We start from the raw sequence: 12,128 nt of genomic DNA, 5'->3' as shown, positions 1-12,128 counted from the left end.
GTATCCTAGTACTGCTCAGTGTGCTCAAGGGTTCTTCACCTGTCTCTAAATATGCCATACTGGACTTTGTTTTCTCTTCTGGAGCCTTCCTTAGTTCTCAGCTTTGCTTTCTCATGCCATTTATCATTCAGTTTAGAGATTATTTTAACTAAAATATTTTAATCCACCATATTTTCTGAAAACTAAGAATTGATCCCGCTCAAGGAAACAGAAGAGAAAAACATCACCCACAGGCTGCAGATATTTACCTCGACTTCTCTACATGCCATCCCCAGTGTGCTTTTCAACTCACCTTGCACAGTGACCCTGGCTTTTGTTTCAGAGTCCTCTGTCTCACAGGTGTACTCCCCGTTGGCCTTGGCAGTAGAGTCATGGATGATCAGAATGGCCCCAGTTCCCTCCTGCTGCAAGTCGTACTTCTGGCTTTCTCTGATTGCTTTGCCATCCTTGTACCACCTGATGTTCACATCTGGTTTCGACAGCTCACAGCTCAGGCTGATGTCCTGCCCTGCTGCTGCTGTCTTATCCTCCAGCTGTTTTGTTACCTCAGTAGGTTTTTCTGAAAGAAAACATGCTTTTTGAGTAACATACACTTAGGGTAGGATGCCTCTCTCAAAATACATGCATCTACATGCTGGAGATAAGTTAGAGAGGCACTTGCAACAGAGGCCATCCTACAGCCAGCAGTAATCTGCAAAGTACAGACAATAGAATTCCAGGCACCATTAATTCTCTCTTAAATCTACCCCACTGAGGATGATGAACCATGTCTGAAAACTGCCTCTTTCTTCTCTCCACTCATCACACTGGGAGCCTCGGATGATGCTCTCAGATGCACATGTTCTAGATAGGAATTTGTTGTACAGCTAGATGATGTGAAGGCCATCCCTTCAGCTTATACTTAGAGGATATTTGCTCCCACAGTTCCCTCAACAGATCATTCCTGATTTACTGTTAATGGAACAAGCTGGAGTGAGATGCCCATTTCCAACACTACCCCAGTGCTTTGGGTAGTTCTCACATTTGTGTCAAATGGTTCCTCCTTTTACTTATTTTTAAGAGAAATTCTCAGTGCTTCGAGGTTCAAGTAGAAGGTTGCTATTCACTTTAACCATATTATGAGTTAGCTCTCATGACAATCTTATCAGAAGACAGTTGAAGGAATCAGACCCCAGAATCTCTCCCATCTCATTACCTTTCACAGACAGAGAGGCTTTGGAGGTTAGACCACGGGCAATAAAAACGACTTCCCCAGAGTCAGTAGGAGTCACACTTTTGATAAAAAGAGTCTCTTAGCAACCCACGTTAGAAGCTTTAAATCACCCACCACTTTCCACTCTGCTTCCATTCAGTGTCCACTTGAACTCATCAATGCTTTCATGGGACAGAATGCATTCAAAAGTGCAATCTTCTACCTCCTGGATTTCAGTGTTTTTCAGCCGTTTGCTAATGCCAATATTCAGCTCTGGAAGATAAGAGATAGGTTACTATGAGGTTTATATTGAGAAAAGGCATTTGTGACCGATGTGAGTAGCAGTACTGGTGTTTTAACTCAGGATTTGCAGATCATGGCTGCGTTCCTCACTTATGTATTCTCTAAGACATTCTCCACTCAGAATTACCAGAAAGCTATAAAAAAAAAAGAGACGTGAATCTCTTGGCTTTGCTCTGGAAGAACTACAAGGCGAGCAGCTCAGTCCATGGAGCACAATGAAGATTCAATGAGCTACAGAGGGAAAAACCTAAGAGAGAGGACAACTCTAGGATGCTGCGTGAGAAAAAGGGTTTTGCCTATGACAAGAAATTAAATGTTTATATTAGCTAATTTGTTACCATCCTACCTCTACTGGTGTTCAAACCATTTCTCCATTTTAGGGATGTTTAGAAAGGAAACATTTCCAGGACATTCTTGACGTTTTTTGTGATTTTCATGGCAAAAGGAGATACATTTACATCAAAAGCAATGGGAATTTTCCAGACATCACTGTGCTAAATTGCAGAAATACACTTCTATTGTAGAAACAATTAAGGCTCGTGGGGGAATAGGTGTAAGACATACTGACCACACTGAATGTGCTTTCAGCACTCCTTTACTTTCCACAGTACTTACCCTGAATGCCGACCTTTGACTTGGCAACATCAGTGCCAATATCACAGGTATATAAACCTGCATCTGACTTCTCGAGGTCATGGAGAAGGAGACATAGGGTCTTCCCAGACTGTACCAGCACATACTTGTTGCCAGAAGTGAGCACAACACCGTCCTTTTTCCACACTGGTTTGACCTTCTCTTTAGAGGCTTTGCATTCCAATTTAATCACACCCTGCTCCTCACCAAAAACATCATCCAAGGACTTCATGAAGACAGCAGGCTTCTCTGCAATTAAACAGGCAAAACAGAACAACGTGATACAGAAGTTGAGACATTTCCAGTTGCTTTCAGATTTTTAAAGAGGGATCAATAAATCTTTACCAGTACTGACAACAACAATATAGATACTAAAGCGGTTTCATGTCTGTTGACTGAATACGCTTTATGGAATTCTGAACTAATCAGTAGGAGAATACAGGGAATAGGAGGAACAGCCTGCATTGCCGTGGGTGGGACTGATATCATATGAAGTTATTGGGATGCAGCTCTTCTAAAGCTGGAGAGCTGGCATTGCCCTCACATGGAGCAGAGCTCATACAGCAGGGCACAGTATTAAGAGGAGAAGCTGCTGAACACTTTTGATTTTCCTCCTATATTGACCCCTTTTATCTATCTTCTGTTTCACACATCAGATGTTTATACTGGGGAAAAAACATCCACCAAATGCAAAAGAAAGGAGAAAGAGGAAATCCTTCAAACTCTGAGTGCATAGAGTAAAAGAGATTAATTGCTGGGGAGAGCAGATTAGAATCACAGTATCCTTAGAATTGGAAGAGACCCTTAAAGGCCATCTAGCCCAGCTCCCCTGCAATAAACAGGGACATTCACAGCTAGAACAGGTTGCTCACAGCCTGGTCATTAGTCATTCCAGAGGTAAAACACACATTGAATGATTTCTCCCTGCAGTCATAAATCCTTGGAGACAACAGCATTGACACTGCATACTACTGAAGCACTAAAAGAAATTGCTCCTGTAACTCTTCTCGTGTTAAGTAAAATGATGATAAAAAGCAATGGAATGCTTTGGCAGGACACCAAAATCATCCTCCTTCATTGATATCTGCTGCAATGGAACCTTCCACTGGAACAAAGCCCCTGATGACTTGTCACCCCAGAGAGGTGAGCTTTAGAAGCAGGATTGCTGCACAATAGAATGAACTGGAGCTCCTTAGCATCTCTTACATCCTACATCCAGGAGGGCTTTGATCAGACCCACCTCTCACCTTCAGGCGCGCGCTTTCTGACACCTTGTCTGACTTCACTGTCACTGTGCCAGCATCCTCAGGCTTAACCTGCTTCATTGTCAGTGTGCAGCAACTGCCAACGTTCTTGATGTCATTGTAATTGTTGGTGTAAAGGAGGTTGCCATTCAGGAACCATTCCACGTCCTCGTCATCATGGGACAGCTCGCAGGAGAAGACAGCAGAGCTCTCTTCTTCAATTTCCACATCCTGCAGGTGCTTCGTTACTTCTACATTGCGAGCTGTGGGGAAACAAGGTGAACTGTTACCACTGTTACTATAAATCATACTGGGATGTGTTAGAATGGTTGGACTAGATGAGCTTTGTGTAATCTTCTCAGTGAAGATTATATATTTATAAAGTTAGCAGGAGAGAACGGCAGAAATCAACCTCAAGAAGAGAAATCTGAGGTGAAATAGGACACGGAAGAAACCACCCTCCCTGCTCATACCTTCAGCTGTCAGCGTGGCCTCAGTCTCTGCAATTCCTGCCTTGCACTTGTACACACCAGCATCATCGGGCTTCAGCTTCAGAATCTTGAGCTCTGCTGAATGCTTATCCCTCTTGATCTTGTACTTCTCAGAGGGCTCGATGGGTGTGTGGCCCTTGAACCATTTCACAACCTTTGCAGAAGGCCTGAAGTCACAGGACAGGATGACAGAATGACGTTCCAAACCTGTCTTGTCCTCCAACTTCCTGGTGATTTGTATATGGTAATCTGCAAAGCAGGGGTGGAAGAGAAGAAAGGATGAGGACAAGTGGAAGAAGAGGAAAGTATCTTGCGTCTATTCCATTCCAATTAATTTCATGTTCACAATGGTTCTTTGAACCACTCTAAAGATAAAACAAACAATTGTCTATAGGGAATGCCATTGACTACATTTCTATAAAGTAATACTGTATATTATCTACCAAATGCAAGGTCCAGCTCTTGTTCTGTGCTTATTAAACTGCTCCCAGTTGAGGCAATTATTCAAATAAGAGTGAGTTGAAAATATAACAAGTGCTTTAGGATGTGAATGGAGACTCTTACGCTGGGGACAACAGCAGATAAAAAGCCTGGAAGTTTCTTTCAGATGAAATCAATGACAAATGGCATCAAACTTATGTGCTACCAAACTTCAACTTGTCTACTTCAGAAATACAATTAATTTCACCTGATTTGACTTCTTTGCTATAGCCAAGGACAAAACCTCAGCTCTGTAGATCTGAATAGTAAGCACATCACAACTATTCAAACAGATCTTTTACTGAGATGCAGCTGTCTCATTTAGTGTCCAACAACTTTGAACTGGAAATGGAGCAGACCCTCCAGACACACACACAATATTTCAAAGACCCCAGTGAAGGAAGACTGTACGTTAATTAATTCTTCATCTTCATGATGTAAATCAAGCCAGGATACGTTACCTCTGATGAGCAGATTGGCTGTGGATTTTGATTTGCCAATTGAGAACTGAATGGTGCCTGTCATATCAGTGGTGGTTTTCAGTATGGTCAGCCGGTGGATGGTGCCTTCTTGCTGCATAATCAAGTTTCTGCCAGCCTGTAAGACTTCCTCACGTAGATACCACTTGGGAGGTTTCACAGAAGGAATGGATATCTCGCATTCAAATTTGGCTTCTTCAGGCTCAGTTACATCCTCATCACACAGCTCCTTTACTAGATTAATGTATTGCTCTTTAAGAAGGATGGAACAGGAGAAAGCAGAGATTTAGAAGGAATGTAAAATACCCTTACATTATCACCGTACTTTACTCACGTCAGCATTACTGCAAAAGAACACTACACCTATCAGCTCAAAATGCCTTAAAACGTCATTAAAAATAATAGAAAGGAATGTTGTTAAGAAGACAGACAATAAGACTGACAACCTGAAGAGAGCCCAGATCTTCTGATTCCCAGTCCAACATCCAAATCAAACCATGACCTTTCCATCCCGATATCAAACTCCTCGCATTACGAAATGGAATAGAGGTTCAATGAAACACGGACGTTGATAATTACTTTGGTTAAATACAGCAACTTAGCTCTGAACAACAAGTTTTCTCCTAGTAAAGGTCTCTGTAGCTCAAATGAAATGACTCTACTTAGGAGAAATTCATTTTCCAGGATTTTCTTGCCCTTATAATTGTAACAGTGGCAAAGCTGGGGACTGAACTCTTGAGTACTGTGCTAACTCAAATGTCTCCCTTTTCTTTATCACACTTAACATCATATATATACCCTAACATTATATATATTAAAAAAAAACAAAACTGTGCTCTTTTCAAACAGACAAAGAAAATGAAGAAAAAGTCAAGCTACGTTTTTTATCCCTCAACGTTCAAACACAAATCTGAAGTCTAGAGGTAGAAAATCAACCTCCTAAGAAAATAATCTGTTTTACTTAGCAAAAGTAAATCCCAAAATACAAGCTGCATATTTTGTGGGCAGAAAGGTAGGTAGGTAGGAGTTTTTATTTCTGTGAAAGGTTCTGGTGGTGTTTAACCTCCTTGACATTAAAGCAAAAGTTGTTGGCAGGTTTATAACATAAGACAATTTAAGCAAAATCGTCATCAGAAGCATAATTACCTTTCACTGTAAGATGGGCACTTTTTCTGCTACAGATTTTATTTCTGCTGCATCCTTGGCTTGGACACGTGTGTAAGTCAGCGAGTAGGTCTTTCCTGAAGCAGAGAACCACAGAGTCACTAAGGCTGGAAAAGACCACTAAGGTCATCTAGTCCAACCGCCAACTCATCCCTACCAAACTGTGCTCTTGAGAGCAAACCCACAACTACACTTGGCTTCCTTGAGCAAAGAGCTCTGAGGAACATGGCCAGGCTGAGCATCATCCATCTGGTTTCACAGCATCACTGCCTGTTCTCTCATGGCAATGAAACCACCCATTCCCCCACATCCACATCCCCACCAAAGCAGAATCTAAACATGGCTTCTACAAGGACTGACCGAATGCGGCCGCCGTCACCTTCAAAGTACCTGATACAGAAGGATCACACTCACTGTCAGACAAAACCTCTTTGGAGAGGTGAACTGACTGCCCTGTTCACCCCCACTTTGGAAAGAACTGCACTCATTTCCTACCTGCTCCTGGCAGTGTGGGATGGTGGGATAGCATCACACTTCCCACACTAAGCTTCCCACCTGTCACTTGATCCATCCTAACCTCAGTCCCAAAATAAAAGGGGAACTCCCTTCTGAACCTTCTTCACTTCATTTAAGATGTCCTTTCTGCTTCATCTCCAACACACCCCCCACTCAGGAGAAAGATCCCCGTCTTACACCCTACCATCTTGTCGCATTCTGATGTTGTCATCAGCCTTCAGCCTGTTGTCATGTTTGTACCACTGGCTCTGAACCTCATCGTGTGAAATGTCCCAGACAAAAGATGCACTCCCATATTCATTCACTTCCACATCTTCCAGTGGTTTAACAATCTTTTCCTTACACATATCTGCATAGAAAATAAGTAGGATTATGTTTTATTCTAAACCATCATCCATTCCTGAGTCATTTATCTCTTCAACACAGTAAATGCATTATTGCCCTTATACTTAAAGACAGACTTACTAGCTACAATGGAGCTCCCTGCAAACAGTTTTCATGGAAACCAGAATCTCATTTATTCTAAAACAATTCAAGCAAAATTAAGGGTAAAAAAACAATAGAACTGAATGAATCTTAAAGGTCATTTAGTTCCAATCCCCCTGCTATAGGCAGGGACACCTCCCTCCACACCAACTCTTCTCCTCAGGGTCAAGGCCTCTCTCAAATCATTCTCCTCTAAGCCTGTGCCTGTGCTTGGCATTGCCCTGACCCAGGTGCAGGGCCTTGGACTTGGCCACACTCAAGTTCATGAGGCTGCCAAGGGCCCACCTCTCCAGCCTGTCCAGGTCCCTCTGGGTAGCATCCCTTCCCTCTAGCACATCAACAGCACCGCTCAGCTTGGTGTCATCTGCAGACTTGCTGAGGGTGCATTTGATTCCACTGTCCATGTTGCCTACAAAAATGTTAAAGAACACTGGTCCCAATACCACCCTCCACCTGGACACTCAGCTATTGACTGCAACTCTCTGAGTGTGACCATCCAGACAGTACCCTATCCTGCAACTGGTCCATCCATCAAAACCATTCTTCTCCACTTTGGTGACCAGGATGTCATGCAGGACGGGATCAAATGCTCTGCACAAGTCCAAGTAGATGATGTCAGTTGCTCTCCCATTATCCACTGATGCTGTTACTCCATCATGAAAGGCCAGCAGGTTTGTCAGGCACGGCTTGACCCTGATGAAGCCATATTGCTTACCACCAATCATCTCATCTTTATTTTCCAAACTATGCCAAGGAGAACTAGACAGAACTCTACAATGTTGAGTCACTACAAACCTGTCTAAACCATTGGCTTCTCTGCATGCTCATCACTAGTCTCTCCTTAGCTTGTGTGCCCACAATGTATGGGGAATGTCAGCCACAAATCTTACCTAGGGGACATCTTTGCTTCAAAATCCCTTGAACATCACACAATCCCTTTTAACTCTCCAGGTCTGCACTTCTTTATGTCAGAATCAGACCATATTTCTGTGCTACTATTTCCCTTTCCTTCTGATGGGCCTGAATGCAACTTGGATTAACCTCAGGAGCAGAGTTCCTGCATAAAACAGCCAGTGCTGAAACAACAACCCAACCTGGTTGCAGACTGAGAGAGAAAATGAGATATCACCAAACTGATGGGACAGGACAGATGTTCATGTTCATGCTAACACTGAACCCTAGTGGCCACATGAGGACAGCAGATGTCCCTTGGGCAGGTGGCATCTACCAGGGCACAGCAGACCCGTGTGTTCAGTAACCAGTCTGATACATCAGAGCCCAGTGATGAGCTACAAACTGGGGTTTAACCAGTGCAACACATGGAAGGAAAATCTGTCTTGAGCATAAAGAAGAAAGAGAAAGGTATCCACAATGACTAACCAAGAAATGCCCAAACTGCCCATGAAGCATTTCTTACTGTGGTGCAAAACACCACAAGTGGATTTATTTGCTCTTTCATTTGAACATACCATGAACCTTTAGGGTAGCTGATGTCTTGTCTTCAGCTGCTTGGCACGTGTATGTTCCCTGATCTTCATATTCACACCTGTGAATAATGAGACTTCTCTTATTTCCCTGGGAAGTAATGCCCACTTTTTTACTTTGAAAGAGCTCCTTCTCATACTAGAAGGGAAAATATCAAGTCAGATCTCCATTAGTCCTTCCGTCTCTGCACTGAGCAAAGGGAGCCTTCAGATCTATGCTTAATTCACCAACTTCCCTAGAATTAATGGAACTGTGCTTACTGGAACATATGCTGAAGCTTAAGCACAGTGCAGTGTTTTCAACATGCAGGAATGGCTATAGAGTATTTGATGCTCAGAGACAGCCCCAGAACTTTTTAAATCTTAGCTTAGCTCTCATCCAATAAAGTTCATCAAACATTGCAACTTGTCCTTTGGGGATGCCTTTGTTCTGCATCAACCAGTTCCAATGGAGTCTTCTTGGCTTGTTTTAGATCAGTTTTTCAACAGATAAAGCCAGGGTCTTTGAATTACAAAGGGAAATTGCAGAATGCCTGATTCTCAACCAAACAGAACGGGAGGTGGGATGCAGGGTGAATACCTGAGCCAACACCACCTGCAAGCAATCCTTCAATATCTTAGGAATCTCTAGCCATCCCAAATCCAGTGTTGGGCTTGATCTATCATCTCTGCTGAGTTTTTAGCTAGCTGATGGTGAGCATCATGGTGGTGATGGGTGAGCAGTTGGACTAGAGGGTATTAACCAACCTTAAGGATCCTGTGATCAGAGGAACGTGAATGTGCTGCTAAAGGTCACGAGCGCTGCACTGCAGCATGAGCATACACAGCGAAAGGCTTTCAGTAGAGCTTCAGTCCATAAATGAGGTTATGGAAAATAGACTCAAAATATAAACCAGAAAACAGATGTTAACACCAGGTTCTGTGAATGCAGCCAGCTGAATTTCACAGATATTGAATTTCAATGACAATTTCTTGTGTTATTTTACCCTCCAGCTCCACCCTGAACAGGAACATGTCAGTGACAAGCATTACTCCTCCAGGCTTGACCTGACAGTGCTTTACTTGTACTATGAGCTAATGGCTGTGCTTACAGCACCTCAGGGAGACACCTCAGAGATCACAACGTCCTTCGGGTACAGCAGGAGACACTCAACTCTCCAAATGTGGAGTTTAATTTGTCAAAAGAGGAGATAGGATTCCCATGCTAAGAACTTAGGACCATTTCAGTCAGAGGTTTAAAGATGATTTAAGTGCTGAGGCAATACATGAACTACAAGAATGAAGCCCAGATGTCAGGGCTCAAGTCATGACTCCAGCCCCAGCTGGAGATAAGGCTGTCTTGAATTCATCACAGCACAGTTACATTATTTGCTCATACTGTGGATTTGCACAGGGACAACAGGAAGGTCAGAATTGCTTCAATAGAGATATGCAATCTTTGTCCTAAATACTGGAAACCCACAGGGTTGGACAAATTAAATGAATTAAATCTGAAGTGCTTTACATGGATTGTGATCCCATGTTTGCCTCAAAAACTTACCTGAGACTTTCAAATCAAAACTCTGTGTCATATTCAATTTTGCAGATGTATGTTCCCTCGTCTTCTTTCATTACAGCTGAAGCCACGAGCTTACACAGTTTCCCTTTATCTTCCATTGTGAATTTTTTACTGGTCAAGATTTCTTTGCCATTTTTGTACCACTTCACCATGACATTGGCTTCAGAGGTCTCACAAACAAATTCAGATTTTTTTTCCTCATAACTCCTTCAATTGTCTCTTTGTTTATGAAGTTTGCCAGTGCTGAAACAAAATAAAGACACATAAAATATGTATGATTGTAAAGAACTGCTGGGACATTGGTGACCATGAGGCAGTCATTTATCGTAAGATCAAACGTACACGTTTAATCCTAGTTCTAATTGCTAGATTCTAATTCAGAAGCTGGCAAATTGGCAGCTTTTATAAACCACGTACCAGATTATCTTATCTCCACACGTTGAAGGACATACACTGTACAGGGGACAGAGCCAGAGGAAGAAGACCAAGGCTTCAAGAAAATGTCTAAAATAGGAAAACTGAGGAAAGAATTGGAACAAGCAAACTATAAGGAAATCAATGGAGGGTGTTCTATTACTGCTTGTAACCCCCTGGCAAAGAAGATATCACTTAGGACTGAAAAGAAAAACAGAATTCCTTTATGGAAATTAATTGGAGCGCAAAAGTTAGATGATGAAACTGGCCCCTATTAACACACACTGGAATAATTGACTTCAAAGATTCAAAATCTCACCACTGTCTTAGCCAAAAGTTTAAGCCTAAGGCCACGTTCCTATTTTACTATGGGTAATGGAGTTTGTTTTCCAACTTCTTGTTAACATATCATTTCAAAACAGCGCACACAACTGAGTTGGGTCTGTTGACACAGCGCAGTCAGAGCTGCTAAAATCAAAGTCTGGATTTTGCATGCATTTGTTCTGCAGTTCCAAGAACACGCATGTATAATAAAAATTCAACAACGTTCTACAGAACGCCTGTCTTTTAGGAGCTCGAGAGCCAGCTGATGGACACTGGGATGCCTGAGATCCTGTCAATACATTGAACTCCATAGTATCATACAGTCAAATTTCACTCATTTTTTTAGCAACTCTCTCTTATCATTGTAGTCCCCTCACCACTGCTGGATGTGAGCCCAGCCACACAAAAGCAGCTGCTGGTTTTCACTGCAGATACTGCAGGAAGGAGGAACAGCCTCTGGACTGGACCAGCTGAGCGTGGCCCTACCAGGATTTGCTCCAAAGGTCTTATTACCAATAGTGCTTCCTGCTGAAATACATGGGGGTCCTCCTTTGATTCCAACCCCAACCCACCCCACCATGCCCCCTGATAACATCCATCAGGGCCACATCTCCACAGTTCCTCAACACCTCCAGGGATCCCACCACCACCCTGGGCAGCCTGTGCCAGTTAATTCTGAGGGCAGACCTGCCAGTATGAAATATTATGCTAACATGACAAAGAGAGAGAAGAAAAGCAAAATTAAGACTAGCTGACAAGCCTTGGCAGGAAGTTCTGCTCTCCATCAATTTAGTCCTGTTACTCAATTCTGTTTGGAGCTGTCTCCATGCCTCTCTGGAGTTTGTTCTTTGAGAAGAAGCAATTAAGTAAGCTCTCCAATGCCAAAGTGCATACACTACTCTAGGGCTTTGTTGTTTCTCCATGGATCAACAAGGGTGACAAGCCAGCAGAATATGATGAAGAGCCTCGTGCATACTCAGTGTGAAAAAAAAGGCAATTGTTGCTGGGAAGAAGGTGCATTTGCATTTGTGTCATCTGCAGAGGGTACTGCAGAAATAGAAAGTCTTCCACTGGAGCAAACAAAGGGCTCTCATTTATTGCAATTAAGGCCCAGCGTGTGGATCTCAGAGATCAGAGCTACACCCTGCAGCAAAACAGAGACCTGCGTGGGAAAGTTCAGTTTCTCTCTACATCTGTGTAAGAAAAAGCCCACCATGGAATGACAGCTAAGGAAACATCCCTGTGACTCTTCACAGGTCTCTTCTACATTTGGGATCACTGCTACAAAAAGAGCTGTTGACATCATCTCTCGTGGCCACCCTGAGAGAAGAGCAGGAAGGCTGGGATGCTCTTTTTCCTA

The 12,128-nt window shown here is 42.9% G+C and overlaps 4 protein-coding genes across 6 annotated transcripts in view; 1 reads left to right on the top strand and 3 right to left on the bottom strand.

The window, feature by feature from the left end:
• The window catches only part of LOC107307464 (rho GTPase-activating protein 32-like), a 173,932-nt gene that overhangs the window by 31,215 nt on the left and 130,589 nt on the right, over positions 1-12,128 (top strand). The gene's annotated exons all lie outside the window — the stretch shown is intronic.
• The window catches only part of LOC146753386 (uncharacterized), a 46,692-nt gene that overhangs the window by 11,866 nt on the left and 22,698 nt on the right, over positions 1-12,128 (bottom strand). The gene's annotated exons all lie outside the window — the stretch shown is intronic.
• LOC146753390 (immunoglobulin superfamily member 22-like) lies at positions 1,308-2,462 on the bottom strand. Its single transcript, XM_085530485.1, has 2 exons — positions 2,111-2,462; positions 1,308-1,465 (listed from the first exon to the last, which is right to left on the bottom strand). The coding sequence occupies exons 1-2, from the start codon at positions 2,358-2,360 to the stop codon at positions 1,320-1,322; spliced, it is 396 nt and encodes a 131-aa protein (XP_085386611.1). The 5' UTR covers positions 2,361-2,462; the 3' UTR covers positions 1,308-1,319.
• Positions 3,786-6,116, bottom strand: LOC146753389 (obscurin-like). The gene is made up of 4 exons (XM_085529240.1): positions 5,969-6,116; positions 4,805-5,074; positions 3,846-4,112; positions 3,786-3,799 (listed from the first exon to the last, which is right to left on the bottom strand). Exons 1-4 carry the CDS (start codon positions 6,114-6,116, stop codon positions 3,786-3,788), a joined length of 699 nt encoding a protein of 232 aa, XP_085385366.1.

The sequence above is a fragment of the Coturnix japonica genome, chromosome Z (genome assembly GCF_054131305.1).
Source record: "Coturnix japonica strain WE chromosome Z, WE-NBRP24, whole genome shotgun sequence".
Lineage (NCBI taxonomy): Eukaryota > Metazoa > Chordata > Aves > Galliformes > Phasianidae > Coturnix > Coturnix japonica.
This window is presented reverse-complemented; position numbering and strand designations above follow the sequence as displayed.